We start from the raw sequence: 17,882 nt of genomic DNA, 5'->3' as shown, positions 1-17,882 counted from the left end.
GGTTCTTCTCCATTGAGACTGGAGACACAAGACTTAGGAGTGTTTATAAGGCAACAGTAGAGATGAGATGGACTGTCAAGCATATGCTAGCAGGGGTGCCGATGGACTGTCACAGTGGCAAAAATGATCTGATGGAGGAAATGAATGCCCGCTTCCAAAGAAAATTTCAATGCTCGGGAGCAAATTGGGAGGGCTGGCTGCAGGGTCCCCAAGCTAGGCCAAGTGCTTGTAATGGATTAAAGATCAGTTCGTGCTGCAAAGTCTCACAGGGGAGACGACTCTGCAACAAATGGGCATAAAAAAATGAAAGTCAAAGTCTGGGACCCATTGCAAAGAAGAGGGTCAAACAGTCATCACAAACACTTGGGGCAAGCAGCGCTAGCACTGAGCTTCAGAGATAAGCATACCAATGTTATTAGATATTTTTTGTACTTGAGGAAGATATTGTAGAAACAGTAAAAAATGTTATAGTTTACACTGGGACAGTTGGAATATTTGACAGTCTTTTGTTGAAGGGTATCTACATAAATTTTGAATCTTTAAAAGAACTTATTTTTTGTGAAGTAGGTAATCCAGGCCAGAACTGTCATATGGGCCCAAAATTGAGGAAAGTATAGATGGTATAACCAGACATATCAGAATGTACTGATGTAAATTTCTGTGAATATAAAGTATTTTTTAACCAAAGAATGGAAAGAAAAACAAGCCCCAAAATATGTTCGATACTTTTGAATGAGAAACCTATTATACTTTTGCTCTTAAGTCACCACAGTTGTTTCTCCACAAAGATAAGGCATGCTTGACAGGATCTACAAGGCAACAACATCGGTCATGAAGACATACACTAATGGGCCTTCCCTGTCAGTGTTATCAAAACCAGACCAGTTATCGAACTGGGCAACCTCAAATGTGAACTGGACTGGAGCCAAAAAAAAAAGACCAAAAAATGGTTATTCAAAAAATATATAAAATATTCAGATTTTAGGGAAAAACATATATATTCATTTGTATCTATGTGAATCCAAATCATTTATACACATATGCAAAATTTCTCATTTTTATAGTAAGTAAGAGTGCATGCTGCATATAACAAGAACAGGACCAACCGCCATACATCTTTGAACCAAAATACATCAACAAAGAGGCTCTAAATGAACTCTAGAGTCCAAAACTAAGCATAGTACTAAAGAGTTACTAAAGTGACATAGTTGAGAGTCTAAGGTTTAGACTCTACAATCTGATCATATAGTACTAGTGTCTGGTTGTGGTTGCATTGATTGTTGAACTCCTCTGTCATGACCCTAGTGAAAATGTACACCTTTATTCAAGCAATGGATACACTCATACCATGACAAAGGAGTTCAACAATCAATGCAACCAACATCAAGGTGCATGGGCTTGGCGCTCTTTATTCAATGCCAATTCCATATCCTCATACATGATAGAGTCCACTGGAAACCATGCAATCCTACCAATCCTGAAGGCTGAAATCCTGAAAACTATTTAATTCTGCTGAATTTTGAATGGGATCTAAAATTTGAGTTTCTCCAAATCAAATAAGTTGAAAACACTCTCAAACAACCTGAAGCAATTAATGGTAATGTTTAAAATTTGATGAGAATGTCGATTTTTACTTTAAAAATTCAATATTACTAATAATTATTAGGGGGTCAGGTTTTGCAGCGCACTCGAGTCAAATATTTTTCTAAGTATTTTTTATTGAAAAAATTTCAGATTGGGTGGTCTTTAGCTATGCCATATCGTAATTGGCCAGTTCAGTAGAGAACCGGCCAGTTTAGGGCCAGTTTGGTGTTTTAAGGCCAGTTCGACACAAGACCAGCTTTATCTAGTCAGAAACACCAAACTGCACAGGTACAAATCTGAAACCAGTCGGACCAGCCAGTTCCAATAACACTGTGCCCTGCCTTGCAATTTTGCTGGATCCTTTCAAGAATGATGATTTGGAGAGTGCCATAGACTACCGGACTATTGCGAGCACCTAAGATCATAACTTGTAGTTAAACCTTGACAAACAGAAATTTGCAAGGGTACAAACCTCCCAAAACACAGTTAGTGAGGACGTGCATGCAAGGAACTGGTACAGACCTCCTAAAACACAGTTAGTGAGGAAGTGCATGCCCAAAAAGCATGGGAAAAAATTATCCACCCTCAAAAACCCTGCCCAAAACATTGAAGTGACAAGTTCTCTGCCCGGGCAAGAAAACCTTGCACTTGTAATAATTTCTCATTTCCCACCCCGGTTTTCAGTTTCACCTTATTTCTCCAAATTAGTTAAATGCCCTTTTCCATATCCATACATTCAACAACTGAAAAATAAATTTTGCTGAAAACACAAATTCTGGAAAAATTACAGAATGCTGAAAAATCCAGAAATTAAAAAAAAAAAAAAAAAAAAAAATCAAATCAGCAAATACAAACAGCCATTTAACTCATTTAAACACATTGATTTTTGGTCAAGGTGACCCTAGAAAAACCCCCTACAACTCTTAGGGAAAACCAGTTCGAGAGCTCTTTCTTATTTCTGAAAATGCTTTTTACAGTGAGAAATATTCAGCAAAAATCAGCAAGCAAACTTTTACAACTTATCTCATTTTCCGTGCCTCACAGCCAACTGGCAAAACTTGCAAACAGCAAAACAGAACAGCAATAAATGCTATACGGCCTCCTCAATTTTTGTGCCAAATTTCAGCGTGAAATTCTGTTGTATGGCCTGCCCAGAAACTGTTGTATGGACTATTGAAAACTGGTTTACGGCCTGCTATAAAACACTATACAGCCTTTCTAGAAAATCATGCCAAAAACCTACCTTTCACTGTGTGCTAACTCAGCTGTATGGACTTGCTGGAATGCTGCCTTGGAGTATGTGCCAAGCTGCTGCCTCCTTCTCCTCCTTGTCGAGAAATCTCCCTTGCTCTCTTGCTCTCTTTCTCTCAATCTGCTCATAAAAGAATGAATGACCTTTTCCTCCTTTTCCTCCCTTAATCTAACCATAAGTGACTTTTGGGGAATCCCTAAATCCAATGGCTGAAATAGATTGAGATCTAGGGCTGAGATTAAATGCTCATTTAAATCTCACTTTCTATTTTTTAATTCACCCCACTTTAATAAAGACCCACTTAGTCATTTATTTCCAAAGTCACTTTTCCTTTCTAATTTCACATTGACTTTAATAAAGTCACTTTAAAATTAGACTTTAGTAACTTTATCACTTAAAGTCACTTTTAAATTAGATTTGACTTTATAAAAATTATAAAGTCACTTTAGGAGAAAAATTAAATTCTTTTGGACACTTTTCCCTAGGCCAAAGATCAAAGCCTTAGGGAACCACCTGTCCTCCGGTACCAATTTTCAACACTCCCTCTTACCGAGGAAGGTGTTCCTCACCACACCCATCTTGTCTCTGAAGTAAACATGTTTGCCCCGTGGTAAGGCTTTGGTAAGAATATCTGCAACCTGCTCATCAGTGGGAATATACTCAAGCTTCACAGTGCCCTTCTGAACACAGTCTCTGATGAAATGATATTTGATCCCGATATGCTTTGACCTGTCATGAAATACTAGATTCTCCGTGAGTTTAATGCAACTCTGATTATCACAATAAATCACTAAAGGTCTCAACGGCTGACCAAATAAGCCAAACAACATCTTGCGAAGCCATATGGCCTCACAACTAGCTAGACTGGCTGCCATATACTCTGCTTCCGCTGAACTCAATGCTATTGACTGTTGCTTCCGGCTGAACCATGACACCACTGCTGAACCCAACCCGAAACAGCACCCTGAAGTGCTCTTCCTATCAGAAGCACAACCTGCCCAATCAGAATCAGTATAACATGCCAATCTCACTCCATCCCCCTGCCTGTAGTCCAGACCATAATCCACTGTCCCCTGCAAGTACCGCAAAATGTGTTTTGCAGCCACCCAGTGAACCTTCCTAGGCTCACACATAAACTGACTCATCGTGTTGACTGCAAAACAAATATCTGATCTAGTGTTGACCAAATACATCAAAGAACCAATCAGCTGCCTGTACAATGTGGGATCTACCAATTCGGAATCCGAAGCATGAAGCTTCTTCCAGTTGGTGATCATCGATGTCGACATGGGTTTACAATCCTCCATGTGGAATCTGCCAAGGATGTCCACAATATACTTCCCCTGCCCCAAGAAGAAATGCCCCTCCTCCTACCACACCTCCAAACCCAAAAAGTAATGCATCAAGCCGATGTCCTTCATCTCAAACTCCGTCGCAAGATCTCTCTTGCAGTGCTCTATGAGTCTCTCTGCACCTGTAATGACCAAGTCATCCACATACAGCACCAGAATGAGAGGCTCCTCACCTATCACAATAAAGTAAAGGTTCGGATCTGCCTCACTCTTTGTGAAACCCAACCCCTGCAAGTATGTATCTATCTTGGAGTACCAAGCTCTAGGAGCCTGCTTCAGGCCATAAAGGGCCTTCTTCTATCTGCACACATGGGACTCCTTCCCATGCACCTCAAAGCCCTGTGGCTGCTCAATGTACACCTCCTCCTGTATGAAGCCATTGAGAAATGTAGTCTTCACATCCATCTGGTGGATCTTTCAACCCATCTCTGCTGCTATCGATATAATGGAGCAGATCGAAGTATATCGAGCCACGGGAGCAAAGGTCTCCTCATAATCAACTCCCTCTACTTGGGAGAACCCTCTAGCCACAAACCTCGCTTTGAATTTCTCAATGCTGCCATCTGCAGCATGCTTTACCTTGTAAATCCATCTAGAAGTAACCACGGATTTGCCCTCAAGCCTCGGCACCACCTCCCAAACATCATTCTTCATGATAGAAGAATACTCCTCCTGCATGGCCTCTCTCCAGACCTGCTGGCTAGCTGCCTCCTCATAGCTAGAAGGCTCAGAGTCAAGGATGCTGGTAGTCATTGCCATATAGCTACAAAACCTCTCAGGTGGTCTACTCTCTCTGATCGACCTCTTAGGCTCAGCAACAGATGTGGCATCTCTCAAGGTGTCCTGAAGCCACTTGGGCTTCCTCTTCCCTGAGCGCACTTCTCCCATTGGAGAACGAAACTCCTCCTCCTGATCATCATCAGCACCCTGAACTCCTGACTGTCTGTCTGCTGTCCTCCTGCCTGCACCTGAACCTGAAGACGCTGAGGTACCGTGTGAACTGTCCATCAGTGGACTCCCTAGTGAACTGCTCTGCATGCTGCCCGGAGCACCACCCCTCTGGCTCAGCGAGCCACTGCTCACTGACGGACCTGGCATCATCATAGATGTACCTCCGGATCCTCCTGATCCCTGCCCACTGGATCCCTGCGACTGACTCCACTGCTGCTGAGGGTCTAGCTGATCCAGATACTCTAACTCCCATGACCTCCTAAAGGCCCTGTCCTTCTCAAACTTCACATCCCGCCTGACAACAACTTTCCTCTGTGCAGGAATGTAAATCCGAAAGGCCTTTGAGGTCTCACTGTAGCCCACAAAGATACCCTTCTCTGTGGTGGACTCTAGTTTGGTCCTTTTCTCCTTGGGTATGTAGGAGTATGTAATGCACCCAAAGATACGAAGATGACCAATATCAGGCCTCTTCCCAGAAAAAGCCTCCTCTGGAGTCATGTTCCCCAAGGCACGATGCGGACTCCTGTTCTGCAAATAAACAGCTGTGTTGCGGGCCTCTGCCCACAAGAACAATGGCAACCCCTGATCATGTAACATGGCTTTGGTAGCCCCTACGATGGATCTATTCTTCCTCTCCATAACCCTGTTCTGCTGGGGGTTGTAAGGAACAGTGAACTCCCTCCTAATGCCTGCCTTCGCACAATAGTCAACAAACTCTCCAAAGGTGTACTCTCCCCCATTGTCCGACCTCAGGGACTTGATCTTCCGACCTGTCTGTGTCTCCATAAGAGCTCTAAACTCCTGAAACCGCTTGAAGACCTCACTCTTGGTCTTCAAGAAATAAATCCAGGTCCTCCTGGAGTGACTATCAATGAATAAAACATAGTACTCATATCCACTCAAGGAAACATGAGACATCCGACCGCTCACATCAGAATGAATCAAATCATGTATCCCAGTCGCTCTGCTATCACTGTCGGGAAAAGGGGATTTGGCAAACTTGCACATCGCACATCCTCTGCAAGTATCAAAGTGATCAATACTGAAATCTGGCACACCTATAGTGATCTCCCTCAAGGCTCCATGATACATATGTCCCATCCTGCGGTGCCAAATCTCACACAGCTCAGAACTGCTAGCTCTGCTGTCGGTACTACTGCTCAATGCCAAAAGGGGCTGGAATGCAAACTTGTACACCTTTGCATGGCGTACACCTATCACTCTAGCTGAATCAGCTGGAGTGCCCCTGGGATACATCAACACCTGTCCTCCTCTGAACAGTACCTCATATCCTCTGTCCTCCAAAGCTGATACGGATATGAGGTTCTTCCTCATCCCTGGCACATAAAGAACATCTGACACCTTCAAGGGAGGTTTGGACTCCCTCTGAAATGTCAGTGTCCCCACACCGGCTGCTCTCTGTCATCACCGAGTACTACCTCTATATCAGTGCCACTCTCTGAAAGCTCTGAGAAGTACTCACGGACTCCTGTCATGTGACGTGAAGCCCCACTGTCCACATACCAGATCCCCGAAGATGCTCCGCTAATCAAGGGAAAAGCACGCTCCCTCTGAACCTATGTGGCAGGTGACCCTGCACTAGAGGACTTACATGCAGTGAATGCAAACTCCCGGTCAAAACGATCTGCAAAGTCCTCAACCTCTGCTGAAGCTGCCATGCTCTGGTTCTTCCCCTTCTTCTTTTTCTTCTCCGGACACACAACTGCATAGTGTCCCATCTTTTGACAATTCCAACACTTCACCTTGGAATAGTCCTTCTGTGTGTTATCATGTTTACCTTTACCTTTGCCTTTGCCCCCACCATTGCTTGTGGAAGCCTGCTTCTTCCCTTTGCCTTTCTTGCATCCTGCCAACAGTGCTACATCCTCATCCTGCTCAACTAGTTTGGCTGCCCCAAGCTGACCTTTCCTGATCTCTGTCTGAATGCAATCATCCCAAAACCTCTCCCATGTGGGAAGGGTCTCACGTGCACAAATCCCATCAGCAAAGTTCATCCATGAACGGGGGAGGCCATTCACCGCAATCTGCACCAACTTAGTGGATGGAATGACCTCTCCAACTGCTGCCAACTCATCTCTCACATTAGTAATCTTTGTGAGATATCCAGCTGCACTATCATTACCCATCTTAATGGTCTTCAGCTTCTCCTTCAGGACCATTTTCTGGTTCTCATTGGTACTCTGGTAGAGATTGGACAATGCTATCCACATCTCATGGGCATTTCTCTTTCCTCTCACATGAGGAATGCAATGGTCTTTGACTCCGTCTAAAATCAGTTTCTTACCCTTGTTGTTCTTTTTATTATACTCAGCCAACTGAGTAGCATCAGTAAGCACAACAACAGGATTCTGTGTGGTATGCACCATGATGTCTCAGACTTCTACCTCCTCAAAGATGCTCTGCATTCTCTCCTTCCAAACGCTGTAATTGCTATGCCCATCCAACCTATCCTCCACCCTCAATCCCAATGACATCCTGCTGTCCTAAAACTGAAAAATAGCACTGTCGTAGTAAAGATAAAACTGCTGTTTGTGAAAAATCAGCTTGTTGGAATTTTCTGAGTGAAAAATCAGCAGGTTGTAATTTTCCTCCTTGCTGTCCCAAACTGCACTTTAACACTCAACCTTTGATACCATGTAATAATTTCTCATTTCTCACCCCGGTTTTCAATTTCACCTTATTTCTCCAAAATAGTTAAATGTCATTTCCCATATCCATACATTCAACAACTGAAAAATAAATTTTGCTGAAAACACAAATTCTGGAAAAATTACAGAATGTCGGAAAATGCAGAAAAAAAATAAATAAATAAATAAAATAAAATAAATATATATATATATATATATATATAAAATAAAAAATATATAATAAAATAAAATAAAAAAAAAAAAAAAAAAAAAAAAATATATATATATATATATATATATATATATATATAAATAAAAAAATAAAAAATAAAATCAGCACATACAAATAGCCATTTAACTCATTTAAGCACAGTGATTTTTTGTCTAGGTGACCCTGGAAAAACCCTCTACAACTCTTGGGGAAAACCAGTTCGAGAGCTCTTTCTTATTTCTGAAAATGCTTTTTACAGTGAGAAATATTCAGCAAAAATCAGCAAGCAAACTTTTACAACTTATCTCGTTTTCCATGCCTCACAGCCAACTGGAAAAACTTGCAAACAGCAAAACAGAACAGCGATAAATGCTATACTGCCTCCTCGATTTTTGTGCCAAATTTCAGTGTGAAATTCTGATGTACGGCCTGTCCATAAACTATTGTACGTACTGCTGAAAACTATTGTACGACCTGCTGTAAAACACTGTACGGCCTCCTCCAAAACGCTGTATGGCCTTTCTAGAAAATCGTGCCAAAAACCTACCTTTCACTGTGTGTTAACTCCGTTGTATGGACTTGCTGGAATGCTGCCTTGGAGTGTGTGCCAAGCTGCTGCCTCCTTCTCCTCCCTGTCCAGAAATCTCCCTTGCTCTCTTTCTCTCAATCTGCTCATGAAAGAATGAATGACCTTTTTCTCTTTTTCCTCCCTTAATCTAACCCTAAGTGACTTTTGGGGAATCCCTAAATCCAATGGCTGAAATAGATTGAGATCTAGGACTGAGATTAAATGCTCATTTAAATCTCACTTTCTATTTTTTAATTCACCCCACTTTAATAAAGACCCACTTAGTCATTTATTTCCAAAGCCACTTTTCCTTTCTAATTTTATATTGACTTTAATAAAGTCACTTCAAAATTAGACTTTAGTAACTTTATCACTTAAAGTCACTTTTAAATTAGATTTGACTTTATAAAAATTATAAAGTCACTTTAGGAGAAAAATTAAATTCTTTTGGACACTTTTCCCTAGGCCAAATATCAAAGCCTTAGGGAACCACCTGTCCTCCGGTACCAATTTTCAAGAGCACTCACCCCTGGAAATCCCACCTAGGGCATTGAAGTTGCACTGGCAAACCTTGCACATATTCTCAGAAATCTTGCACCCACCCTCAGAAATCCTGCCCACAACATTGAAGTGGCACTGAGAAACCTTGCACTCACCCTCAGAAATCCTGCCTGGAACATTGAAGTGGGACTACCGAGGCAGAGAACCTGTCACTTCAATGTTCCAAACAGGATTTGCAAGGTTCCGGGCCGAAATCCTGTCACTTCAATGTTCCGGCAGGATTTGCTCCCCATGAGAATGGACTTTCGTGTGAACTCGTACTTTGCAAACTCAAAAACGAAGAGAAAAATTGTGATCGTTGCCCTTTCCACTAGTGGGTGACGAGGGTGATTTGGATGCGAAATCTGTTAGGCTTTAAACTCAAGAACAGGAAAGCCAAACTGGGAAAAAAGTGAGATGGTTCAAAATATGAGGCAACGGTAGAAATTAGTAATATATGATGGTTTTAATTTGTTGTCAAGGAAAAGGTCATGACTTAAAATCCATTTTATGAACTTTATATATTGATTCCTCTGAAATTTAATATCGACTTTTAGGAATCAAATGGATAAACACATTGGAATCTCTAACACAAATTTATTGATTCCTCTGAAATTTAATACCGACTTTTAGGAATCAAATGATAAACTCCTTCGAATCTCGAACACAAATTTATCAAAACAAGCATACCCATAAGAAACAAAATTGATTCTGCCGTGAATTGATGACTGTAATTCGATCTGGTCGCTCAAATCTCGAAGACAGTGAATAAACACAAATTCTAAGAGAATAAAAATCGGTTTAGTTACTTACAGGATCACTGGCAACGAGCTTGGCCATGCGATCTGAGATTTGCAAAGCATGTTGAGAACCAGCCCATACTACCTTCAGGGCACCCACATCGAATTGGGTCTTCTTCCTCTCGTGAGCTAGTTGATCCGCCTTCGCCATTCTCACCCAAATAAACCAAGATAGCTTAACAAATAGAAGCAGAGCAGAGACACCACCGCAATAGGGCAAGCAATATTTGCTATGCTATTAGGTATTCAATGCGGTTTAAGAGTACTATGATGGGACTTCAAGTCGACCAGCAATCGCTCAGCAAGTTCACCATATATCATATCATGGCATATGATTATTACGTTTTCCGGCAGCTCCTCCCGTGGGATTTCCGGTCAGTCAGCTGCCTCCGCCCAAGACCGCCACCACTAGACCATACGCTCATTTGAATTTGGAAACCCGCCAAAACAAGAACTTGAACCATGGAAGACACTCATTTGAATTTGGAAACCCGCCGAAGCATGAACTTGAACCATGGGAGACGTGAGAGCCCTGTGAGGAATTTCCGGCTACTCCGTCGCTGCCACCAGACCCCCTCCGATAGCGATGCGTGAGGAATTTCTAGCTGCCTCTGTGGCTGCCACCAGATCGTAGGAATACAAGGGTATACGATACAATGTTAAATTTATATAACCGCTTAGCCTATGTTTTTTGCAGCTGCTGTGTTCATGCGCTCAACTATCCAAGGCCATTTTGGTGGTGAACTAATTCGCCATGAATGTCATCGGACGTCGGAGAAGTGATATGAGCGGCACTGACATTTCTGCGGCTTACAAATGCCCAGGATTCACTGAGCGGGTTTTATAGTTGCAGGAAATATTGGTTGCCCATATGGTGCTCTCCTGTCCTCCCACACCACGCAAACCCAAATGGATTCCAGTGAAAAGAAAGGTACCTGCAACTCCTCTCCAAGGATTTTGCATGCTTTCCAATTCTGATCAACAGTCGTTGTTCGGTTCACATCTTCCAAATATGAAGCACCAGCAGCATATGAAGAAGAATCCTAGAACCGGAGAAACCAGTCCTCCCAAAGTGTCTGCAAAAGAAGAGAAGTGTAGATCTGATGAAGAATCCAATGTTGAGACCAAGTCTTTGTATAATGAGGTACATTACTAATGATTATTGGTGCCTAAGAGTATGCTAACTCTATGAAATTCCTTAGTAGCTACACTTGCTTGTATGGCCTGCTATTATTTATTAGAAGTTTCGTTTCTAAGAGCAGGAGATTTTTATTTACCTCACAGTATAATATTCTGAAGTTTCGTTTCTAAGAATAGTAGATTTCTATTTTCCTCACAGTATAATATTCTGGATATCAGTTTACAAGATATTTGTATTTCACTGTTTTACATATTGCAATGGAATAATAGCTTCCTGAGATTTTGAAGTGTATGAAATATGTTGCAGTTTGCACCTTTCGTGATTTGTTTTCTTATTATTAGTCCCACATTATAACTTCTGAACTCACGTTAAAGAAAGAATAAATGGCTACAGTAATAAATCTGTCCCTAAATTTTTCAAATACATCATTCAAAATCCCTTTTGGCCGAGAGTTGTATAGTCATCACAACACATCCCTTTTGGCCGAGAGTTGTATAGTCATCACAACACCAGTTTCTAGCATATATGTTTTGAATGTTTATATTTTAAAATGTTGTGTTATCTCAGTCATCATTCAAAATCCCTTTTGGCCGAGAGTTGTGTAGTCATCATAACACCAGTTTCTAGCATATATGATTTGAATGTTTATATTTTATCTCAGTGGCGTATTGGTTAAATGTTGTGTTATCTCAGTGGGATATTTTGAGAAGTTGTAATGAAAGCATTAAATGCCAAAAGAAATTCAAGTTTCTAGCATATATATGATTTGAATGTTTATATTTTATCTCAATGGCATATTGGTTAAATGCTGTGTTATCTTATCTCAGTGGGATATTTTGAGACGCTGTAATGAAAGCATTAAATGCCAAAATAAATTCAAGATAGGGATATGTAATTGCTGTAACAGTGGAGTTGTAATGGTATTCCAAACTGGAAAAAAATGTCACCCATTTATATCAAAATTGAGTTTCACATTGAAAGCATTCATGGGAATGGTATTCCAAATGGGAAAAAAATGTCACTCATTAAAATGAGTAAAATTGATGAAGGAAATATGTTAGTGTTTTCTTAGAGGGTCGAAGAAAGGATTATATGGATAGTACTGTTTTGTTGGTTATTTATGAATGTAGTGAAAAATTGATTAAGAGAAAGTTTACGAAATGGTTTTATGAATATTAAAATTTTGAATGTAAAATAAAATGTTTGAATGCTAATTATGAAAGTAGAGCAAAATTTCATATAGAAATGTTATTTTCTTGAAAATAGGTTTTATAGAAATGGAAATTCTAATTGAGCATGGTGAAATAGATATTTAATAAAAAGGAAATTAGATACATAGATTAAGTGTTTTTTTTTCAAATTAAATAAAAGTTTTAAGTGATTATCACATTTCATTGATATAATTTTTCTAAGATTTATTTTAGAATTTTTTAAATGGTTATAAATTTTAAAATATATAAAAGTTATAATTGATATACACATTTAAAATAAAAAATATTAATAAAAATATTATTTTCAAATGAAGCATTAAATTTTATTAATTACATTTTACATTCAAGAATAAAAAATGATAATTTTGTTACACAATTATAGTCTAAGAAATATGTTATATTTTACAACTTTTATTTTATTTTAAACAATATGTTCAAATTCACATTTAACTTATTGATTACATATTAATCATGTTCTTATATATGAAAATAAAATTAAAAATACACACTTAGGATAAGGATGTTGGACTTAATGTGAATATCCTAAAAATTGTTGTGGATACTATAAATATTGGGGGTATTATTGTTGAAGATATTATGGAAAATTGGCATGCCTCCATAAGTTGACCCTCTCCATCCTTGTTACTAAGGTTGGTTTCGGGTTTTCTATGATATCCATATTTGCGAGGATGTAGATATATTCCAATTATGTTGTGGACATTGTTAATAAGGATTAAACTATTATGTGGGGTCTTGAGAAATACATGTTTATCCTTGTTACCAAGGTCTCCTTAATGGAACATAACAAAACTATTCTATAGTTTCATTGTCTCCTTGAAAAACTTATTTCAACCATGTTAAAGATGGACAATTTATTGTTCCATGATTTTCTCCACTTATAGCATAACATTCAACATTATTTAAAGGAAATTCACATAATTTTTTTTGATAATGCTACATTTTTTTCTTTATGTTTGAATTTCAAATATATATATATTACCAAGAATATATGTTTAAATGTTTTCTAGCAAGTTGTCAATTTCATTTTTACTTACCCCACTAGATGTTGACTCACTAACTCTAGAGATAACATCCCTAGGTCCCTTACTAGGATTTTTGTTGAGAAAAGTATTTGCGCAGTTCACAAATTTCTAGATAACTTAGTTGAGACACATCTCCCTTACTCATAAGGTTCAGTAAATCTCTCCATTCATCTATAATTCCTCAAAGTAAAAGAATTTTAAGAATATCCAAATTCAAATTTTGTTGCTTCACCCTCTTGACATTATAAAGAACTCTTTTTAATTAATCTTCAAGCGTTTCATCTTCCATTTGTGACATTTAAAAATCCTCTTCTTTAAAATAATGATTTACACAATAATCCTTATATTTATCAAGAAAAGATTGATGCATATTATCCCACATTTTGGTAGTATTTGTTCCTAATGTGATAAACCATCACAATGTTCGATCCTTAGGAGTGGATGGAAAAAATTAGTTTTTGGGCATCAAAAAAGTAATCATAATTACGACATAATACTTCAAATTCAAAGAGAAAGGTTTTAGGACCTTCTGTTCTTATACCATGAAAGTCGAATAGTATTGACGATAAAGTGTTTTTCATGTTGACATTAGTTGTTATGTCCTGAATAGGAAAACCAAATTCTTCTTCAACATTTTCATCAATTACATGTCCCCCTCCTTGTCTTGTTTCTACTATTTCTCATGTTCCTCCATGTCCCTTGGTTTTAGTTGTATCTCTTAGTGGATGGAAGAGAATATTCTAGTTCTTCAGTTAGATTGTCAATATATGGTAGCTCTAATTCTTCACCACTTAGTTCTTCTCCAGTTTGATGAAATTGGAATATTTCTTTTTGTGGACTATCTGTAACTTCCTCACCTTTTTCTTCTTTAACCTTTCCTCTGTAATGTGGAATCTCCTCTAAGCATCATCTTCTTCCTGCAAACAAAATGGAAATTGTAGATGTGGATAATGTCATTCCAAACTGCACCATGATTGGTGATCAAGTAGCTGGAGTAATTCTACCTCTAACAAATCTACCTCTAGAATCTCTTTTCCTATTCATGAATTCTTTTTACCATGAATTTATCGATGATCCATTTATTTTTCCTATATGCTTTAAACTAATTCCCTTTAATGCTTCCATGACAAAAATGCCAAAAATATTAGGTAATTCAATTGTATTTAAGTTCTTAATTTAATTATCAACTAAGATTTGTGATCTTGTCAAGCATAAGCATTGCATGCGTAAGAATTATTATATGAAAACTACTAAACAACACCAATTAAAATTAATATAGAGACTAATCTAATTTATGATTTGTAAATTACTTTTTTATCGCCAAATTACAATGTCCAACTATGTGTACAAATGCTAGTTTCTACAATTGTTATGAAAGTAATATTTTCAAACCAAGGATAAGTGTTAATTTCTTGTACCTTTAAGTTGCAACATAAAATTGGAAAGGAATCAATACTCTGTGCATTTAAAATGGAATTATTATATCAAACTGAATAAACACCAATTGGAAACTAAATCAAAATCATATTGGAAACTACAGATATTAACTATAACTAAATTCTAGAATAAAATTAAATAAGAAACAAATATTCTACATAGTGGACCCTCCTAACTTAAGTCTTTTTTGCTAATTTTCTACGGATCTTAACTTAAATCAACACACATTTAGATTGAATTCATACAAAAAAGATGAACTACTTTTTGGAATTAATCAAAGGAACATAGTACAATAATATGAAAATTATTTTACAATCAGTTCATAGACATATGCTCAACATTCAGTAATCGTTACAATATAATTCTAATCATGCTTTTATATAACTCTATAAAAATTCATCAAACTAAAATTGCTATGAATATGGCTATAGATTCAAAGCAGAGTATCGAGAATGCAAAATAAAGGATTTGAGAGTACAAAACAAAGTATTGGGAAAGAAATAATTTTTTATAATCATTTGGCTTAGATTTTATTAATATTTGGTCCCATGATCTACTCATGTTGATTCATCATGATCCCTTGCTTGGATGAATTGAACAATTGTTGATATGCATTGAAAACACCATCGCTGACTCAATCCTTAACCATCATGTCCATGTGTCCTACTTGCCTATTTGATTTATATGATGAATGAATATTCGTATTCATGATGTCTTTTGCCTTATCCAACTCATTATTTATCTTCTAGCTTATCAAGACCGTCCAAATCAATGGTTCTTCCATGATTTAGCTATAGTTTTTATGGTTAGTAGAAAATCATAGATTCTTGTAGTGACCTATCACTGAATAGCTTTTAATCAAAATTAGAAAGTAGGTTTGTGACAAATATGAAGTGGAAAATGAGAGAAAAGACATGGAAAAAAAGGGTTTGTGAAGAATTTTTTTTGGGGGAATAGGTAATAAAAATAGTGAAATCTAAAGCTCAATAAAGCCTTCTTATGAAGATTAGCATAATAAGTAAGGTTATACCTTATGTAACAAGCTACACTTTGAATACCCATGTGAGAGAATATCTTGTATGAAATCCACGAAGGGCATATCCATCTATGTTTAGAGTAAAAGATTCTTCTTGCTCCCATGTTTCAACAGGTAAGATATTCTCAATTTCACTAGACATCAAACATCCTTTACTCCATGGAAAGTTATGATGCTCCTACAAAAGGGATCGTAAGTTTACAAATTTCTATTTATTCAGAGCCTACATAACAGAAATATTGTAGGGGCACAACAATAACAATAGTGGGCTTCTATGTGGCATAATAATAACAACATGGGGACTATATGGGCACAATAATACAATAAGGGGGTTGCACTAATAACAATAAGGGGTTACACTAGTAGTATAGGGACCTAACATGCCCCTCTCCATCAAAAAGTGTTGTCCTCAACACTCGAGTAGTTTTGGATGCTTCTGTATAAAATTCTCATCCTCCCATGTGGAATCTTCAGCAGGTAAATTCTTTCACTTGATGAGATACTCTAAAATTGATCAATTTCGTAGCTGTTGATTTTTTTTTTGTGACTACTTCTGGTTCCAATATGATTTTTCCTTCCTCATCAATTTTTGGAAATATTGTTTGAACTGGGATCTTCTCACCTATAAGCTTCTTTAAGAATGAAACATGGAAAACTGGGTGCACTCAGGAAGATGCAGGTAGCTCCAATTTTTATGCCATCGTACCAATATTTTGTAACACCTTGTATGAACCATAATACTTTGGTGATAATTTATTATCCTTCTTAGCTTGCTTGAGGGACATTTGGTTGTATGTTTGTAGTCGTAGAAATACCCAGTCACCTACATCAAAACTTCTTTCGATGTGATGTTGATCTCCCTGTTGTTTCCTTCTATTCTGCGCCAAAGTGAGGATATCCTTTAAGAGTTTGAGAACTTGTTGTTGACTCTCGATGTGATCTTCCATTTCTTGAACCTTAGAATTTTCTTTTAAAGATGATGTGATGGACAGTGGATGATATCCATAAAGTGCCATAAATGGGGTCATTTTTGCTGTAGTATGGAAGGAAGTGTTATACCACCATTTAGCTAGAGGAAACCACTTGACCCACTGTGTCTATTTATCATAAACAAAGAAATGAAGATATCCTTCCAAACATTTGTTCACTATCTCAGTTTTCCCATCAGATTGAGGATGATAAGATGAGCTATGAGCTAAATGAGTACCCAAATATTCCACCTCTTGTACTCCAAAGAAACATTTGGATATTTTTACATATAATTGTTTCTCCTCCAATAGTTTGAGCACCTTGTCAACGTGTTGAGCATGATCCTTCCAAGACTTTCTGTAGATTAGTATATCATCAAAAAATACTAACACAAATTGTCTAAGGAAGGGTTTGAAAATGGATTTCATCAAAACTTGAAATTCAGAAGGTGTATTGGTAAGGCCAAAATTCATAATGACTCTCATGAGTTCTAAATGTTGTTTTTGGAATGCCTTCAGTCTTCATTCTGATTTGATGATACCCTGAATGAAGATCCAACTTGGTGAAGTAAATTGCTCCATGTAATTCATCCAATAATTTATCAATGACAGGAATGGGAAATTTATCTTTAATGGTAAGCTTGTTGAGATCCCTATAATCCGGACACAAGCACCATGATCCATAATTCTTGTGTATCAATACCATTGGAGCAAAGAAAGAACTTTGACTAGGTTGAATTATACCAACCTCTAGCATTTCTGCAACCATACGTTCAATTTCACTCTTTTGGGCATATGCATATTTGTAAGGCCTGATGTTTGGGGGAACACTTCCTGGAATCAAATGAATAGCATGATCATGATCACGAATAGGTGGGAGGCCTTTGGGAGTCTCAAATACTTCGGAATAATTGTCCAAAACGTTTTGGAGATCTGGAGAAATAAACGATTTCGATGTGGGAACCTCTAGTGAACATAATTGTGCAATTATGCCCCATTGTTCTTTCTTTAGAATATTTTTCAAGCTGTTAGAGCTGATTATCTTTCCCGGTTTCCTTGCGATACCCCTTAATTCAACTTCCTTTCCTTCCCAATTTTTTTTAAGAAAAGTTCTTGAAAATTAAAAGCTATCATACCCAA

At 37.8% G+C, this 17,882-nt stretch overlaps 1 protein-coding gene across 2 annotated transcripts in view; it reads right to left on the bottom strand.

Annotated features, from left to right (window-relative positions):
* The window catches only part of LOC149261419 (peroxisomal acyl-coenzyme A oxidase 1-like), a 250,103-nt gene extending 238,903 nt beyond the window's left edge, over window positions 1-11,200 (bottom strand). Inside the window, exon 1 of one of the 2 annotated variants that reach the window (XM_089422227.1) lies at window positions 9,920-11,200. In XM_089422227.1, coding sequence (XP_089278353.1) covers window positions 9,920-10,057 — 138 coding nt within the window. In that variant the 5' untranslated portion in view covers window positions 10,058-11,200. The remainder of the gene's footprint in view (window positions 1-9,919) is intronic. The other variant, XM_089422230.1, reaches the window with a different exon arrangement.
* Between the last annotated feature and the right edge of the window lie 6,682 nt (window positions 11,201-17,882).

Source organism: Pinus tabuliformis, chromosome 6, assembly GCF_031772625.1.
Source record: "Pinus tabuliformis cultivar Carrire ecotype Pingquan chromosome 6, CPIR1, whole genome shotgun sequence".
NCBI classification, from domain to species: domain Eukaryota; kingdom Viridiplantae; phylum Streptophyta; class Pinopsida; order Pinales; family Pinaceae; genus Pinus; species Pinus tabuliformis.
The sequence above is the reverse complement of the archived record's forward strand: the minus strand, read 5'-3'. Positions and strand labels throughout refer to the sequence as shown.